General features: G+C 35.8%; 1 protein-coding gene across 6 annotated transcripts in view; it reads right to left on the reverse strand.

Annotated features, from left to right (window-relative positions):
- ZZZ3 (zinc finger ZZ-type containing 3) overlaps nt 1-20,319 on the reverse strand; it is a 113,647-nt gene that overhangs the window by 45,809 nt on the left and 47,519 nt on the right. For 5 of the 6 annotated variants that reach the window (XM_045477909.1, XM_045477905.1, XM_045477906.1 and 2 more), the window contains one exon: nt 13,994-15,549. The exons of the other annotated variant lie outside the window; for it this stretch is intronic. In XM_045477909.1, coding sequence (XP_045333865.1) covers nt 13,994-15,498 — 1,505 coding nt within the window. In that variant the 5' untranslated portion in view covers nt 15,499-15,549. The remainder of the gene's footprint in view (nt 1-13,993; nt 15,550-20,319) is intronic. 6 annotated transcript variants of the gene reach the window in all.

Below are 20,319 nucleotides of genomic sequence, written 5' to 3' on the forward strand. Positions count from 1 at the left end.
ATCAACTATAATAAATCATATTAATAGTATAGTATATACATGATAAAAATGGCACTTCACCTCTATGGTTTTCCTCCCATCCACAACTCTAGTCTAATCATGTGGAAAACAGGAGACAAATCACAATAGAGAAGTATCTATAACACCAGACCAGTATCCCCCAAAACTGCCCAAGTCATCAAGACAAGTCTGAGACACTGCCACAGTCAAGAGAAGTTTAAGGAGACACGAAAACTAAATGTAATTGGTATCCTAGATGGAATTCTAGAACAGAAGAACAGTAGGTAAAAAGCTAAAGAACTCTGAAAACAAAATGTAGACTTTATTACATATATTAATAAGAATTTTATTTTATATGGTTAATCATAATGCATCCGTTCATGAACTACACTGTGCTAATGTAAAATGTTAATAAAGGAAACTGACTGCAGGGTATTATGGGAATTCTCTGTACTTTCTTTTTAATTTTTCTGTAAATCTAAAACTGTACTAAAAATTAAAGTCCATTAAAACATATAGGAAAGGAGTGCCTGGTGGCTAAGTGGGTTAAGTGACCGACTCTAGATTTTGGTACAGGACATGATCTCCTGGGTTCGTGGGATTAAGCCCACATGGGGTTCTGAGCTGACAGCATAGGGATTTTCTTTCTCTCTGCCTCTCTCATGCACGTGCCACACTCTTCCCCTCAAATTAAATAAACTTAAAAAATATACATAGGAATATTTTAGTTTCTTCCCTGGGGTAGTAACATTTGAATACTATACCCTCAAGACTGTCATGTAGACTAAAAATAAAAACTATAATAATAATAATAATAATTTAAAACTTTTATAAGGAATCAAGAGCAGAAAATGCCTAACCTGAGAGTTAGAAAACATGGAAAAAGTAGCAACTCTGCCACTAATTTTGAAATCTTGGACATGACTCATCTTTTCTGGTCTAAGATTTACACCTATAAATTGAGAGAGATAAAACAGCCTCTGAAACCATTATCCCTACACCTACTGTAAAGTCATAGAGTAAATCTCTTTTTCAACGTTTATTTATTTTTGGGACAGAGAGAGACAGAGCATGAACGGGGTAGGGGCAGAGAGAGAGGGAGACACAGAATCGGAAACAGGCTCCAGGCTCCGAACCATCAGCCCAGAGCCCGACGCGGGGCTCGAACTCACGGACCGCGAGATCGTGACCTGGCTGAAGTCGGACGCTTAACCGACTGCGCCACCCAGGCGCCCCTAAATCTCTTTTTCTAGCAGCTCATAATATTAAACAAAGAATTCTGTAGTACCTCTAATTTCAAAGAGAAAAATAAAAGCCAGGTTCAATGACATGGGCGATTTCTATAATAGCTCTGCCACTTCTACTAAAGACAACTGGTCAAGAATCCAGTTGAATCCAAAACACTAAATGATCCATGATGGGCAGCTTCTGATAGCCTACATTGCCCAATAACCTCTGTTCCGGAAGATATCCTTCCAGAAAGGATAGGCCAAGGCAGACTTTCCCCGCCCCCAACCAACCATTCATTCCACCTGTAACCAACAATAATTTTACCAGGGATGAAAACCTGACCCAGGGAAGCTGATCTACTGTACAGTCAATAACCAGGCCTTCTGTTACAGAATGTGAAGAGGATCTAGAGAAGAAAGGTCAAGTAGAGGAGTTGGGACCAGGGGAAACCTAGAGGAAAGATCTGCCATTTGCAAATCAAAATTATAGGGGGGAAAGTGAGCAAAAAACATTAGTAAAAAAAGAAAAACCAGTCTGTACTGCACAAAGAGAAGCATAGCTAAGAGAGTATAACCTTTTTAAAAAAAAATGTTTAATGTTTATTTTGGAGAGACAGACAGAGAGAGAGAGAGGGCACGTGCAAGTGTAAGTGGGGGAGTGGCAGAGAGAGGGGGAGACAGAAAATCCAAAGCAGGCTCCACACTGTCAGCACAGAGCCTGGCATGGAGCTCAAACTCACGAATAGTGAGATTATGACCTGAACTGAAATCAAGAGTCGGATGCTTAACTGACTGAGCCATCCAGGCACCTCTGAGAGTATAATCTGAAACCAAAAGATTACAATTTCACAAGGGTTGGCTAGGCTTTATTTTCTGACCTTGAATATTCATAAGATTGCCTACTATTTATTTAAAATAACCTTTTATATTTGATATACTTTGGGTTTTCTAATTCCTGCAACCAACAAGCCCTTACTAAAACAAGCTCTGACTACTGTGACTTTGCTTATTCCCCTCACCAGTTTTAAATTACAGTTCATTACTAGTTGCTGGAATTTAATAAACTTGTATTCAAACTGAATATCATTTGAAGTCTCATACAAAGTCTTTCACAGGGAATTTTTTTTTTTTTTTGAAAGAGAACAAGCGAGCATGAGTGGGGAGAGGTGCACAGAGAGAGAAAAAGTGAGAGAATCCTAAGCAGGCTCATGGAGCCTCACGCGGGGCTCAATCCCGCAACCCTGGAATCATGACTATGACCAGAGTCACAGGGAATTTTTAAAGGAATATATCAGTATTTTTTTTAATCCACATATTTGTAGCCTTCAAGAAATTGTGGTTTTTTTCCTCCTTAAAGACTCTAGGTTTCTTGTAATAAGAAACCATAAAAGATGACTTTATAACTGGTTCCTAATACCTATTTCTCTAAATCTATTCAATAAAATTCTTGAGTTTCCTTAAGAATTCAGGAAGCTGAATGCAACTGACTGTACTGTGGTTAACATTATAGAAGTTGCACAATAATCTAGAAAAAAATCCTGACCACCAGTCAGATCAAGATTTACATATTTTCTCTAAAGTTTTAGATTACCCATTCTAAGAAACAATACATTAGAACATGTAAAAAGTTGCCCTTCTATTCTGTAATTGCAAAACATAAAAATTTCACATAATAGAGACAAACCAGTAATCTCTAGTTATAAACTAATATTCTACAGGGCAATATACCTCAAATATAGCTAAAGAAATTATCTGTTAAGCTATCTGTATACAATCATCTTACAATAACTTCAAAGACACAGGATATGTCTTGTGTTTTTAATTATTTCTAGCTTCTACTCAAAATTATGAGTTTATACAGAAAAAGCTAAATAATATTCCCTATTGAAAATATTAAATAGAACAGACACATAAATAGGCAGGGACACACATTTTCTTTCAAGTCCTTCAACTCAATAAAGATAACCCAAACACATTCTTACCATTCTGTTGCTTCCTAAAGCTTACTGGCAAAACTCTAGATTGACTGTAAAAATATATTTAAAACTATACAAAACATTCTGATCATACCAAACTTATAAATTTATTTTGTAATACAATCACTTTCTCTCTTTGGGGTCTGGTATTAACAACTGAGCTTACATTTTTTTTTTTTTTTTAATTTTTTTTTTCAACGTTTATTTATTTTTGGGACAGAGAGAGACAGAGCATGAACGGGGGAGGGGCAGAGAGAGAGGGAGACACAGAATCGGAAACAGGCTCCAGGCACTGAGCCATCAGCCCAGAGCCCGACGCGGGGCTCGAACTCACGGACCGCGAGATCGTGACCTGGCTGAAGTCGGACGCTTAACCGACTGCGCCACCCAGGCGCCCCTACATTTTTTTTTATACAGGCATGTAAAAACATTATCCTACCACCTTATAATGTGTTCAGACAACCAACGTGATCATGAGGCACACCCTTCTTCCCCAAATCCCCCACCATACCAATTATCTCTCCACAACTCCTGAGTTTAGTGAACTATGTGAATGATTATGTCACTGATTCAACATTTCTTTTGAAAACTTAAAATCTAGATTTTTTAAGTAAAAAAAAAGGAAATAATCACTAGTACTAAATTTCATAAATTCAAAGTATTAAAAGTTCAACTAATGGCATAAAAAAAAACTCTACTATGAAAAGCATGCTAAATTTTTCTCTGACATTTTCAAAGCAGGATAAGGTTTACATTTCTCCAAAGATACATCCACCAACAGAAAGACATGGTTCCTCCAAAGAGCTTGAGTTCTATTGTACATGTTGCTATGATAATGCACACAAGGAGTAATCAGTCAATCTTGGGAAGATAGGAAAGAATTCTCAGAGTACAGAATTTCTAAATTTAAACATCTTACTCCTTTTGCAGACAGAGAAAGGAAGATAACCAGGGAGATGGGGTAAGAGTGGACTAGAGCAGGCATTTAGGCATATAAGAAAGCCTCAAGTAAAAGAATATAACAAGGAACTAATAATCTGTTTAGAATATCGAGAAACAGACAGTAAAAGAATGTTTAAAAATCGTGCAATAATTCATTTTACTTTCTTAAATTTTTTAAAACTTTTATTCATTTTTGACAGACACAGAGAGACAGAGCACGAGTTGGGGAGGGGCAGAGAGCAAGGAAGACACAATCCAAAGCAGGCTCCAGCCTCTGAGCTGTCAGCACACAGCCCAATGAGGGGCTCAAACTCACAGACCACAAGATCATGACCTGAGCTGAAGTTGGACGTTTAACTAACTAAGACACCCAGGCCCAAATAATTCATTTTAAAGAGATTTTATTCTAAAAACATTTATTCTAGCTACACTGTAGGAGTCCACTGGGAAAATAGTACACTAGCACTGCAGAAAGCAAGTTAGGAAGCATTTCCAGTAATCCAGAAAACAGATGACAGAGATGACCTAAATTTAAGAAAGCAGCACTGAGAACAAAGAAATAAAGTTGAATCATAACACTGGGAGGAGAGGAGGGTGTAGTGAAGAAGTAATTGAAGATTACTCCTGTTTTTCCAGACTGGGCAAGTGAAAGATACAATTAAGTGAAAAGATAGTGTTGAATATTGGATGTGTGCGAAGGAAGCAATGGTAAGTTCAATTTTAGACATGTTCCATTGAGTTTACTGTGGAGAAAGCAAATGGATATATCTTGCAAGCAGTCTGAAGCCTAAGAATAATCTGATTGGAGATATATACATTTGGAAATCCATCAATATAGAGATGATAATTTAAACCACAGCACTGTGTGAGAATATCAACAGAGAGCATACAAAATAAGAACGAAGTCAATAATCAAAGCCCAAGCAGTGCCAAAAGCAAGGGGAAGGGCAAAGATATATTTATATATTCATTTGAATTACAGAAATCAAATCATGTCAAAATTTTTTTTAACAGATAAGAAAACTAACCACCTCAGAAGTTAAAAACATTTACCCAGCATCATACTACCAGCTGAGAATTCTACTGGAAGGAGACTGGGATGTTCCTCAAATCTAGTTCTTTTGCAAATAATCTACAAATAAAACTTCTAAAAATATTAAGATTCTAGATTAAATAAGATAGCATTTTAAAGATCAAAACATTATCCAGTCATGAATGGTGACTTAAAAAACCTTATAAAATATTACATTTGGTTCATTTAACTTGACTCTTCATATCCATATATATATTTTGAAATGTTTATTAAGAAGATAATTCAGGGGGCGCCTGGGTGGCGCAGTCGGTTAAGTGTCCAACTTCAGCCAGGTCACGATCTCGCGGTCCGTGAGTTCGAGCCCCACATCAGGCTCTGGGCTGATGGCTCAGAGCCTGGAGCCTGTTTCCGATTCTGTGTCTCCCTCTCTCGCTGCCCCTCCCCCGTTCATGCTCTGTCTCTCTCTGTCCCAAAAATAAATAAACGTTGAAAAAAAATAAAATGTTTAAAAAAAAAAAGAAGATAATTCAGGTGTTGACTATAATCTTTTTCAATGGCACTTTCCACTCTCATTGCCAATAAGCTAGTAGCATGACCCTTTCTCTCCAACTGAAAATTTAATCATAACAAAATAATTCATGCCTTTATATTCTGATAACTGTCAGTTAAAATAACATAAAAAATACATTTACAATTAAGAGGAATGATAATATAGGACAAGTGAAAAGAAGCAAACAACAAAAGTTGAATCAGTTCTCCAACTTCACATAAATGGTAAAAATAGTACCAGGGAAAATAAATTTCTGCAAAATACTTAACATTTACAAGAAACTACATTAGACGGACAGTCATAAAGAAAGCATATTCACCATAGCTTTCTGAAATATACTACATCAAATTTGGCCCAGCCAAAAGACCTGAAAGGAAAAACAACTAAAATCTAGATACATTACTCTTTCATCTTTTAAGGTTAACACTTGAAACCTAGTAAACCCTGTTTTGTATCTTCTTATGCAGCACTGTATCTTGTACCCATCCTCATGAAGTGTATCTGAACCAGTAACCCAATTTTTACTTCTGCTCAAACCATAGCAACACTTCATCAACACAACTAAAACAATGTCAAGTCTCTTTTACCCTCATTCTTCAATTCAAATTGGTATTATTCCAATTTCTCTGACTTCAGCTTCTTAGAAAAAAAAGCTGCTTAAACTAATGTTTTACTAATAAGTAGAAACTAGTCCTCACTGTTACAGGAGTGTCAACAAAAATAATTTCCAAATGGTCAAACTTCAGGCTGGGGTGAATGTCATAAGAAGAAAACATACCTAGTGCATACTGAAATCAAATCAGAAAGTTCCACTTTCAATCATGACAGAATAACAAACACTGAATATCCTCTTGCTATACACAACTAGAGAACTGGAGAAAACACAGAAACAATTATTGTTAGACAACAGACAATACGTAGTGCAGGACTATGACCTGTAAGAGAGAACAAACAAATAAGATAAGCCACACTATGATCACACTTTCCACATGGAAGTATCATTAGTACTGCAGAACAGGAAGCCGTCTTGCTGAGCAGAGAGAGAGAGAAAAAAGAGTGTTTGGGGAAGTGAGGCAGCTGGAATTTGTGGGACAGAGCACCAAAGAGGAAGAAGCAAAACAGAAAAAGACAGAGAAACACCAAATATTTGTGTAAGGGTCCCCTGGAATCTTACATGTACAAAGCTGCACATGTAAAACATGAGATTCCACAAGACCAACTGTTTTCATGAGGCTAGAGTCTTCCTTCAGGTTTCAACTAGCCAGAGTAAAGACCTTTTTAAATGAAACACCAGAAAGGCCATGCCAAGAAGTAAGGCTAAACTAAACCTAAAATACAGGCTACTCTGGACATCCCCCTAACACAGCTAAAACATAAACCTTAATAGGATCAAGCATATTATCAAGTAAATTAACTGCCTGTCAGAACAAATGTCAATACTTTTAAAGAAAGAGAACAAAATCCAGACCCTCAGTAATATTTGTATGGTGGACATTTGAAATATTTTAAGTATGTGAAAATGAATCATAACACACTACAGATAATTCTGCCTACTGAGAGAGAGTGCCCTGAACAAATTGCTCAGACTCTTCTCATCACTTTACAAATTTCTCTATGTTAAAATCAGAGATTAAAGAGAAAAGTAGAAGCAGCTTTCCATGACAATGTAAAAGAAATAGCGGTACACAGACCTCACTGAAGACACATACTTCACTGAAGAAATAGAAAAGTCACAAAACAGATCTTCTCATTTATTACTGAACATTGTAATATCTAATGACATGAGTCATCAAAGAAATATATATATGGTATAGTCTGCTCACCAATTTATAAAAACACATCATTTTTAGAATTCTATTTATTTTGAGAGGTGGGGGGGGGGGGGCAAAGACAGAAGGGAAGAGAGAATCCCAGGCAGGTTCCGTGCTCAGAGAGCAGAGCCCAACTTGGGGCTCAAAGCAGGGCTCAATTTCTCGAACCATGAGATCATGACATGATCCAAAATCAAGAATCAGACACTTAACTGACTTGGCCACCCAGGCACCCCAAACTTTTTTGAGCTTACAAAAAACTACTAAAATCAGGTTCCTGCAACTAACAGCTCAGCTTCAATTAGTCTCAAATACTAAATGGGTTTTACTGCTGAGGTGCCTGGGTGACTCAGTCGGTTAAGCCTCCGACTCTTGATTTTGGCCCAGGTCATGATCTCGCAGTTCAAGAGTTCAAGCCCAGCATTGGGGTCTGTGCAGATGGTGCCTGCTTTGGGATTTTCTCTCTTCCTCTCTCTGTGCCTCTCCCCTGGCTCACACACATGTGCACGCTCGCTTGCTTGCTTGCTCTCTCTCAAAATAAACTTTAAAAAAGAAAAAATATGGCGCACCTGGATGGTGCAGTCGGATAAGCCTCTGACTTTGACTCAGGTCATGATGTCATGGTTTGTGAATTCAAGCCCCACATGGGGCTCTGTGCTAATGGCTCAGTCTGGAGTCTGCTTCAGAATCTGTGTCTTCCTCTCTCTCTCTGCTCCTCCTCTGCTCATGCTATCTCTCTCTCAAAAGAAACAAACATTAAAAAAAATTTTTTTAATAAAAAAAACCCAAAAGGGTTTTGTTGCTAATGAGTACTTATTGCCACATATAAAGAAACAACTGTTGTTTCTCTATCCAGAATTTAGATACCTGGTAGCTTATGTAAGCAACAGCCTCTAAACTAAGCAAACAAGAAAACATACAATTAAAATGAACATCTCCTTGCACTAATGCTTATCTATGCATTCGAAGAGAAATTCTTCAGTGTATCACTCAAGAATCTTGAGACATAATTCTGACAAGCCTGGTTATTCTGATTCTAAGTTTAAAGAGAACAAAAAGCACTATAGCACTAGAGACAACAAAATGAAAGTCAACAAAAATGAAGAAAAGAAGAAAATTGTAAGTTACAGAATTTGAACATAAAAAAGAAGCTAAATTATGAGAAAATAAAAAGCAGAGAAGTGTGAATCGTTTCACACAAGCAAAAACAGAGATATTCTGGCAGTGATGCCAGAAAAGTATCACTACATAACCTCTGTCAGCAAAAATGACTCTGAGTCAAGAAGAAAAAGGTAAATTATACTACAAACACACTCAGATTACAACAGAGAATCCCTTTTGGAAGCCATTCACATCAGTTGGAATAAAAGATGTTGATATGGAAAGGAAAAAAACAAAGAATTCACTGATTATTTCTTAGTCAATGGCATGCTCCTCTTACAACCAAAAATGTTATACTGAGGACATTATTTATCTCTCTCCTCTCATTAATCTTGTGCCAAACTACTGGGGCCAATCCAGCTATTATATTCCACAGTCTTTTCCAATTAGTTGAGAAGGTACACCACACATGAGTTTTCTCTGGTAACCTCTGACTTTAATATACTTAAATGCATTCTAAACAACCCCCCCCAAAGTATTTTTTTGCAAATTATCCAAGTTCTCTTTTTAAAGTCAAGCTGTAGCATAAGTTTTATACCCCCAATTCATACAGGGCAATTATTCTTCACAGATAAACTAACAAAATGTTCTTTAAAACAACATGAAAACATTTCATCCAATAAGTAAAACAGGTTACTTACCAATAATGCTGATTCTCTGACAGATAAAACCAGATAATCATGATTATGCAATTACAGAGCTTGAACTCAGACCAAAGAACTGTAAAAACTGAGTACCTAGCACCTTCCCCTTGAGAGTTCTAAACCTAGAAACCCGAAAATCCACGGAATTAAGTCTTTACTGGATGAGGTAAACCAGGAGTAGTTCAGACTATGAATTAGAATATGGGAGTTCTTTACGTACCTATAGATATCTGCCTCTATCTTATGTGTGCCAATAGTTCCTCATACTTTCAATAAATAACTTTAAAACCTTAATTGTGAATTAGGAAATGGGGACTGTATAATGCCACCTATGCTATCTACTTCTGAGTTGGAGTGTCAAATGAGAAATTCAGTGAAATCACTTGGTACCTTATGAAGTATAACACAAATATAACATTATTTTATCTAGGGCAAGATGGCTCCTCTATTGCTTTCTAAGCAAAATCGATCCCTAATCCTGGAGTTTTCTGGTCCCTTGAAAGAAACTTAGACAAACAGTAAAAGTAGTCTCACAGGAAGTTAATCTACAAGACCTCATGAGGATTTTCTCTATGTAGCTTCTGAAACCGATGAAGATATCAGAAGATTGATCATAAGCATAGTGTAAAAGAACATATTGTAATTATTTAAAGTATATTAACGTTTTCAGAGGACCAAGTTTAAAAATACAATTCCTATAAATATGCTCTAATATGGCTTAAAAATGTCTTACCTAGAGACTACATGAGCAATACTCTATTTGATAAACAACTGGCTTATTCTTAAAACTTTCGTTATCTAGAAACTTGAAAATTGGTATAAGCATTAATAATCTTATCAGTGAGTTAACCCTTTAGAAAACCTCAAGAATCCAGAAACTCTTAATCTGACTTTTTATCCTCTGCCTGTTCATGAAAAGTTGTAAGATCTTTAAATGAAGCTATCCAAGGCCATTCGAATATAAATTTAAGTGTTCTTGTACAAGGAGAATACAGAGACAAATTCAGAGACAACTGACCAAATCACATTTCCATTCAAAATTTATTTTCTAGTGGTTGCCTTGTGAACTGGGAAAAAAGCTCTGAACATTAAAACCCAGGACCTTCTCTATACCTGCTCTCCCTAGAGCAAGAACTTCAAATCTAAGACACCTGATTCAATGCTTCTGATTCAAAATCCACAAAAGGTCAATTCTCAAAAAGAAAAGGCAAATCATAGTTAAGTATATGATCTCAGTCAGTCTGGCTATTAGGCCAAAAAGGTAGTCACCAGGTATTACCTACCACTTTAACAGAATCCTTCAATCTTGAAGATCAGAGAATTTTGAGGTAAAATATTTTTTTTGATTCCCCACCCACTACTCTTTGAGAAAGCACATCTAGTAATATAATCCACAGCTGGAATCTTGCCAGAAACAAAGATAATATACAGTCCCCCTTGCTCATAGTTTTCCATTTGGAAAAATAAATATATAAAAGCAAACTGTGGGTTTATATGCTAAAGAAGAGGGATGGCATCTAAAAAGGAAACAGGGTAAGTATCCAAAATGCCCACAAATTCATTTCTCTGGCCTATGGCCTAATTGCCATGAATCAGGTCTAAGGCTAGGATTCTTTTTTTTTTTTTTTTTTAATGTTTATTTTTGAGACAGAGACAAAGCATGAGTGGGGGAGGGGCAGAGAGAGAGGAAAACAGAATCCCAAGCAGGTTCCAAGCTCCAAGCTGTCAGCACAGAGGCTAATGCAGGGCTCAAACTCAGGAGCCGTGACATCATGACCTGAGCCAAAGTCTGGCACTCAAACAACTGAAGGACTCAGGCACCCCTAAGGCTAGCATTCTATACACAATATCTTTTCAAACATTTACAAAGCATTTCATTAGATGACCTTATACGTGATATCCTTGCAAACAAGACAGATAAATTATAGGCTAAATGGTAGGATAGAAGGTTACTGATTAAATAATCAATGTTAACTTAGAGAAGAGTTGTAACTCGAATAAAGAGCTATGTCCTCCTGGCTCCAGACAAAGAACTAGGCCATACTGAGTGTTTTCTATCAATAACATATTTTTTAATCTGGCCATCAGGAAGTACTCATTCCCTACTGGTAAAGACAGTCGTGTGTAATCTGAGCAATGCCCAATTCCCAGTTTCAAAAGGAAATTGTCTATAGAGAAATTTACTAGCATGAACAGCATGAGAAAGAAAAACAAAGTATTTGATACAGTATAATGTGTACACCTGTGTATGCAGAATATTCCACCTACCCCATTTATCTTTTTTTTTTTTTAACCCCAAATGCATTTTCAAATGCAAGAAATTAGCTTGAGACTTCAAAGCACTAGATGGGTATCACGATGCTATCTTTTACAATGATAATTTGGGTACAAAAAAAAAAAAAAAAAAAAAAGGCCAAGACAAAAGGCTCTTGGCTCCAGACAAAAAGCATTTGAAGAAGGATTTTACTGAAAGAGATTGCATCTAACATGATCAAACACCCTCTCTCAATTTTCTTTAAATTATCTCTAACCAAGATGCTAATCAAGATGCTCTCACTCTCCATCTCACTTCTACCAACATGCTTCCTCCAGAGGGAAAAAACATTGAAAGTGAATTGTCAAAAGGTGCTATCTTCAAAAGACTGGAGAAAGGCAACAAACCAAAAAAGAATGATTTCTTTTGCCAAAGGTCACCCAATGAGGCATTAATTTAAAAATACTGTCCTAATAAAGCATCTACCATCCAAATTCCAAAGGACTTTGTACATCCTGAGAAACCCATGAAACTGTATTGGTCTCATTCTCAAAGGGTTAGGAATATGGAACATCACTTTTTAAATATTATGACCACTATCTTTACACAACTGTTTTATAAACATCATCCTTCAGAATTACTATCAGGAGAGCTCTAACAAAAAAAAGAACATAATGAGTTATGAGAAAATACTTCCCATCAATATCCTAGCTAAGTCTTGGGGCACGTGGGTGGCTCAGTCGGTTGAGTGGCTGACTTCAGCTCAGGTCAATGATCTCACAGTTCGTGAGTTCGAGCCCCCCTTGGGCTTGCTGCTGTCAGCTCGGAGCTCACTTCAGATCCTGTCCCCCTCTCTCTCTGCACCTCCCCCACTCGTGCTCTCTCAAAAGTAAATAAAACACTAAAAAAACAAACAAACAAAAAAAAGCCTTAAAAAGAGCATTTCTTTGCCAAAGAAACAATAAAAAACAAAAAATTAATGAGTATATTTTGTAAAAATGCACACTTCTTGAGTTTTTGGTCTTTCCCCAAGACATATGCTCTTCCTCCTTGTGCCTCCAGATAAACAATTCTGTTTTTAAAAACTGATGAGGAATACCAATGGTAAGAACTCAATTTATCTGAAATTGAAAAAACCTCACTTAGTTGTTTTTCTATCTCAGATTGGACTTCAAATATTTCAAATACATAAAAATGCTAACAGTTCTATAAAAATAAATGAATAAAATACTCACATAAAATGACCTCTCTATTAAATCAATATTAAGATACTATTTATAAAAAATTTTTTTCAGAAAAGAAATCTATGCTAAAAGGCCACCAAATTATCATACACAAATGCAACTATCTATAAGGTATGGCAAAAAATTATTATGTTCCACAACCAGGATTTGATACTCTGATCTGATACATACCAGAATCTGGCAATTGTCACAACAAAAGTATTACAAAGTTTCCTCAAATTAACATTTTTACATAGCCTATATAATGTGATAGCAATTCAAAAGCATATTTTGTAGGGGCAAAAGGTGATTTTTCTGTTGTTGATCATGGTGTTTACAGTTTCGCTGTTCATCAACAGTTCCTTGCACGATTACTCGGAGTTAGCTCCAATTTATTCGTGTTATTACCCAGAATACTCTGCCTTCAAAACAAAGGCTAAGAACTGATAGTATTTTAAGATAGTCTCCCCTTATAATTCAGAGTCAGGAAAAATTTGTCTCAAATGCTTTACGTAAACTATGCAACAGACTAACTCTTGCTAATATGCTAATTACAATATACAATTAACTGTCAATGGTATTAACAGTAATATCTACTCTACAAATCACAAGTCAAAGGTAATGCATAAAGTACATTTTTTAGTCAAAAGTTTTAATTGGAAAGTAGATATAAGCAACTAAGATAAAAGTGGATTTATAGCCTGCCAGATTTCTCTTAATCTATATGATGTCTAAGCACTCGTTAATTCTTCTACACTGCCTAGAAAGCCTAGACACTTCATAAAGTTCTGCAACTATAAATCAAAGTGTACTGTGATAACTAAAGATGTTTCCATTTTACAAATTAACTGAAATGGTATAAAACTTATTAATAAACAAAAACACCATCAACCATGGCTTCCACATGTCTTTTCTAATTAAGATGTATGAACTATCAAAACTAGAAAACCATATTGTCATTGAGAAGAGTAGTAAGTTGAGTTTTAAAGTCTTTCTTTTTTTGGAGCTTTTTTAAGAGTTGAGATAATCATTATGTTAAACCTAAAATTTCAGCTAAAGCATTAATTTCAGCTATAATAAAATGCTATGAATAGACATTTAAGAATAGATACTGAAAGCGTGGGGAATAATAAACAAAGCAGAATTCATGGTTACCATATTTACACATACTCTTTGTTGTGTTTCAGTGCCACATGATCTGATTCAAAGTAATAAACATCAGGATCATCATCTTCTTCTTCTGTATTGTGTGGATTGGCACTCTCTTTGGCAGATGGCAAATGTCCAATATTAAGTCTTGCCTCTGAGGGTGGCTTACTTAGTCCTTCACTCCCATAATTTCCAGAGTCACAAAATATTCCTTTTTCATTCTGAGAAATTTCATCAGGATTTGTGGGAGATTCACTTCTATTATCACTAACAGTTGCATTTGTTTCATTGGGACTAAGATTATTCTCCTCAAATTGTCCATTTTCTCTGCAAGGAGAATTGTTTTTAGTGGGACTACCTCTGGTAGGGGCTGCCCTTCGTGGTGAAGTTCTCAGAGTATATCGATGTTCTTGAGGTTCTGATAAAGACATCATTTGAGCTGAAACACAGTCTAGAACAGAAGATGATTCTGGTTCTCCAGAGACTGGCATACTCTCAAGACTCGTGTCCAGGGCGTTATTGGTGTTTTCATTACACTGCTCTTTTGAGGCACTGCTATCTCCCACCACATCTACTTCCTCCTCAGAATCCCTTAAGGATGACTGAATTTCAGAAAAGGGACCTGTAGCTGGCTCAGTAGTCAGCTGATTAACATGTTCCACAGGCAGGCAGGCAGTTACTATTTTGTGGTCCTCCAACTTGACCTGCACTTCTGAATTTGTGCAAGGCACGTTATGGTCTATATAACTGTCGTCCTTCCTACTATCAAGGAACATTGAAGTGTGGGTATCCGAATCCCCATTTTCAGCTACTGACTTTTCCTGTAACACATACGAACCAGTGCTATTTTGTTTAGTGTTCCCATCAGGCTGACAGTCGTCATAGTTTATAACAGCTGAATCACTGTCATCAACACCATTGACAGCCAAATAGCCTGCGATTTCTTCAACTACTGTAGAATTAAGTGGCCCTTCCTCACTGACATTCACCTTTTTAATTTCCCTTTTCTCACAATCATCCAGTATAAGACATCGACAAGCTCGTTTAGTCCCTTGAAAATCTGCATCATTGTCCACTACTGTATTCCTCTCTTCTACCGACTCCTTGTCTGATTTTATAGGTGAATCTTCTTCTGAACTGTTTGGTGCTTCAGATCTAAGACAACGCTTAATTCTTTTTAAAACTGGTGAAACAGGTTCTGTTTGCCTTCTCTCACAATTTTCTACAGCCTGCCTTTCTATGTTATCTTTTTCTGAAGAAGAAAGTCCTCTTTTCCTAGGGCTTACCCATGATTCTCGAGTACTTTGCTGTTTTAAATCAGTAGTTCTTCCATTATTATTTCCTTTCTGAATTTGCACAGGCTCTGGTCTCTTCTTTGGTGATCTTGATCGTACTTGAGAATGAGAAGAGATTTCTTCAGGGTGAGCAATGCTACGATTTCTTAAAGTTCTACCACAAAAAGATTCATCCAAGCCGTTTAACCCCACTGTTGATCTTGTAACACGAGTAGATCGGGAAGCAGCCATACTATGGCAAGTCCCTACAATACGGTCATCATGATCCACTCATTGGGAAACCTTCAAAAATGTAAACAAAATAATGAGAAAAAGGTAATAGTTAATATACCTAAAACAAAAGCATAAAGCTATTAACTTTTAAATCCAAGTATAGCCAATATTAATAAATTACGTGATATAATTTCTTTTATTAACATTTCCAAAAATGATATTAATAATAACAGCTAACAATTATATGGTACTTAATATGTTCCAGGAATCATTCTATATGCTTTACATACATTAACTCATTTAAGTCTCACAACAACTAAGGTAGATGCTATTACCATCCCTACTTTACAAATGAGGAAGAGGATGAGGTATGTGTATAGTTTAAGTAATGTGTCCAAAACCATACACAGAAGTGGCAGAGCAGGGCTCTAGAGACCATGCCTTTAACCTGCCTTGCTGTTTATCTGCTCTTCGGATACAAAGGTACAAAGGGCCCAGAGAAGAGTTACCTCAAAGACAGGATTTCATCTTGGTTATTAAAATAATACCTATGAATTTATATAGCAACAATCACAAAAACTATCCCAATCATTTCTTATGTTTTCTCAAAACATTCCTGGGAGGTAAAGTGGTAGGCTCAGCTCTTCTTAATTCACTCTTATTAAAATGAGTTTTAGGTCAAATCCTCTGATAACAAACTATGTGACATCCAAAAACTTTCGGTTGTAACCAAGCAGATGAACAGATATCACAATCCTAGCTTGCAGTAAGCTAAAAGCAAAACAGAGGAAAGCCAAACCTCCCTAGTCTCTAGAAGTACAGCCATAAATTAGCAAGTGAAAGGAAGTATTCTGAAGAGGATAGAAGAAAAAGGAGAAGCCCCCCCCAAAGCAAATACCGCATCTAAGAAACCAGGACAACACATTCTCTCCTTTAAACTCCTGTATATACGTATATGCCACAGTTTTAACGCATATTGGGAATGAGCTGGTTTTCTGATGTGGATGTTGGGTGTGTCTAAGATAGAAATGCAAGGGAAATTGAAAACTGCCCTGATTGATCTACCTGGATAAACTCTTAAGTGGTTATTATTTTCCAAAGGTTCTCCCATAAAGCAGAATAAAGGAGCTATTAACATTTCAAGTATCCATTCTTCTGCTCCTCTTCTGTTTAGCTTTCACAAGATAATTTGCCACTTCACTGCTTAACTTCCAAATGGGGGGGTAGGATTGATACAGAAAGAAGCCAGTAACAGCTGTAGTACATAGTTGCATAGGACCCTTCCCCCTCCCTTCCACGCTTCCCATAGTTCCTCCTACAAACCCTCCCAATGCCGTTCTACCTCTCCCCCTGCAAATCAAATACAATTTCTCTTTTGCCTCAACCAGAAATGTCTAACAGCAGAACAGTTCTGAAGAACTACAGAAGCCATAGCAACATGCTACCACATACCAAAAAAAGAAATATTAAAGGGAAATGTCTTCCTGTTCCTGACTGCTGACAAATGTATTAAGTTTCCCAAAAATATGTAAGCTGATTGAGTTTAGTTTTGTTTCACAGTAAGGTATACTTTTAAATTTTTAATTAACAGTTTTTAAAAATCTTACAAGACTCACAAAACCAGCTCTGGGATTAGAATATGATAATTTGTTCTAGAGAGTTATACAGCCATTGCATGAATAAGTAAAGGACACCAATCAGAACTTAGAAATACATTTCACATAGTAAACTTCTCCTATTTTGGGATTCATTAGAGGGACGTGATATGTAATTCTCTTTTGCTTAAATCTTGTCATGAAGATTACAGTCTATTTTAAATCACAGGTAATAAATATTGAATGTACCATAAATATCCACTTTTAATTACAAAAAACATAAGTTAAACTTCAAATGATGCTCCAAAACAGCACAAACTAAAAAAAAATATTAAAATCAATTTATTTGTTTATATACCCAAATCTGGAGCTCTGAAATTTGAAGGTTACTAATTTTTAAATATTAATTACCTATGTAAATACACAAAAGAAACATAAGTTAATTTTTTAAACTTTACAAAATATAATGCAAACATCTTTAACGCAAATTTGATTACACTCATAATTTATGATTCAAAAATAATATTGGCAATAGTAATATTTTATATAAAAAAAGAATCTGTTAACCTTTACTTTTTAAAAGGTGATGCCAATTAAAGACATATAAACCTCAAATGATACCCATAATAGGCACTCCTAAGCCCTTTTCTTTCCATAGCAATCCAAATGAAAGCAAAATTGCTGCCCTGTCATTATTAATAAAATAAACCTATTAGTATTACTCAGAGTTACTTGTAAAGAACATATGTATAATATTTCATATTATTAGTATTATGTATGTATACATAATATATATAATTATAAAACACCACCTATAATGAGGGCCTATTTTATTTCTTCATCATTTCAGTGATCAAAACACTAACAAATATGAAAGATTAAACCTCTTTGTTTCTTCTGATCCCTAAAAAGCATTCTTATTCCATTCAACAACTATAATAAAGTCCATTTTATTTATAGTTCTCAAATCCTGTGCTATTGAGCCATATTTAAAGCAAACCTGTTTTATAACAAGGATGCTTTTGGTACGTCAAAATCTCACAACTCAAAAGTGTGGCCTAAGAACCAGTATCATGGGCACCTCTTGGAAGCTTGCTGGAAATGCAGAATATCAAACCCTGTCCCAGATGTACCAATTAATCAGATTCCCAGGTGATTTATATGCCTGCTAGTATTTGAGAAGCACTGCCTTAGACCACTGCATCCAGACAGTATTCTACTAAAATCATATAGTCATCAGGTTCAAACTAAATTAGACCTATTTACAATATATCTTTTAAAAGTCCTTATTTGATTCTAGAAATAATAAAGCAAGCAAGCAAGGCATGACCACTTTGGTTAAAGAAGTACAAAGTAGGACTCAATTGCTTGCCTGAAATTAACATATTGTATGCACTTAAGGTAATAAATTGGTAAACATTCTGAAGATTAAATGAAATCTGAGCATTCTTCCCTCTGATAATTTTTCTTCTAACTTTTTTCTTCATCTTTTCTATTCTGGATAGGCTTATACAAAGGCACATACTTTCTATAGTTATCTAGTAAGTTGAGTGCAAATTTCAATTACCAAAAAGGGACTAAAAATGTCCTGACCATCTCAACCAAGTCTTAACATTGTTTCCCATGTTTAGCAAAGTACTATAGACTTAAGTAGTTATTTTCCTCATTTTAGCTATATAATATAGAGTTACTGAAGAAATTCAGTGAACAGGTTTGGAGCACAAAATTATATTCCTGCCAAATATTAAATTACTAAGGGAACAGAAAGGGACTTGTTTATAAGCTAAGAATCTCAGAAAATAACCTTGCTAGTTAACTAAATAGGAGGCACATGGTGAAAATCTTAGCCAGCACCCAATTCAATCACTCTTGTTTCAGAATTAAGGGAAATTGTTAGTTAACATATTCCTGTGGCAAAACTGAATCTAGCAGCTAGAATGTAGTTCCTATATTTTATCTACCAACTAATGAATATGGCACTTTCTAGAATAGAGGGAAGAGAATATGATCAATCACCAGAATTAAACAGACTCTTTTCCTCTGTCTCCCACCCTCAAAGCTCTTATCCTATTGGAGAGCACATCAAGGACAGTCAACCAAATTTCAGCCTGTCTACTCATATTAAACCCCAAATCCTACCTATACGTCTAACATCTCACCCATTTATTTGCTGCTGAACTATCTTCCCCAAAATTTGAATCTACTTTTACCTCAAATCTAACTGTAGGATCCTGAAACAGTATCAACAGTGTTTCAAATCATAAATGTCCAGCCCCTGTGATCACATCTGCAAACTGCATCAATATGAACTAAAAGGAATAATAAACATTAAATTAAAATGGTCCACCTAATGGAATACTACTCTATTACCCACTTATAAGAAATCTCAAAAAGATATTCAAAAATAATGCATATAACCTTTTGCTCCACTGTAATTACCAAAATAGTATGCTATGGTGCATTTTGGGAATTGAGGGACTGGCAATCCTCCATTAACACCAATGTTCTAGCTGATATTTACTATCACAATATTAAGTTTTATTAATTGAACAATTTGTAGCAAACTGGTCATGATATCAAACCGAAGTGAAAGGCAAAAACAAGAACAATTGATCAGTGTTACCATAGGATTCTTCTGTCTAAAACATAAACACAAATTGTTTAGTAATGGTTCAGACTACCCTTGTCATACAATTCTTCTACGACAAATTTCTTCAGTTGAGCAATTATCACTATAAAGTTAAAAGTAGGAGAGTGAAACCTGGGGACCCACCTATGGATTTCAACTTAATATTTGCCTTTTTGAAACTATGGATTCTATTATATACTACCTCGCATAAAGGGATCTCTTCTTTCTTCCCCATTAAGAGAGATGGATATAGATGACAGATAGATACATAGATAGAAAGCTGAGTGAATACACACTTAAAAAGAAAACCGGTGAGAAACAGAAATCAAGCAATTTCATAAAGCCCCTTGAATCAAAAATACCTAGGAGTCAAAGATAGGTATAATACTCTAGAGTTCCAACATACTTAGGCACTTCGTTTATACCCCTAACAGGAAGAGTGGGAAAATATTTCATCCCTAACCCATTGCCTATAGCTCCACACTCCTATGAACTGCCAGCCAGACTATACAATTTGCCATGCAGACATACAGAAATGTAACAAGTAACCATCCCCACCAAAAAGAAAAACAAAACAAAACAAAACTATAGTTGTCTTCACTACTGCAAAACTAA

The sequence above is a fragment of the Leopardus geoffroyi genome, chromosome C1 (assembly GCF_018350155.1).
Source record: "Leopardus geoffroyi isolate Oge1 chromosome C1, O.geoffroyi_Oge1_pat1.0, whole genome shotgun sequence".
Classification (NCBI taxonomy): Eukaryota; Metazoa; Chordata; class Mammalia; order Carnivora; family Felidae; genus Leopardus; species Leopardus geoffroyi.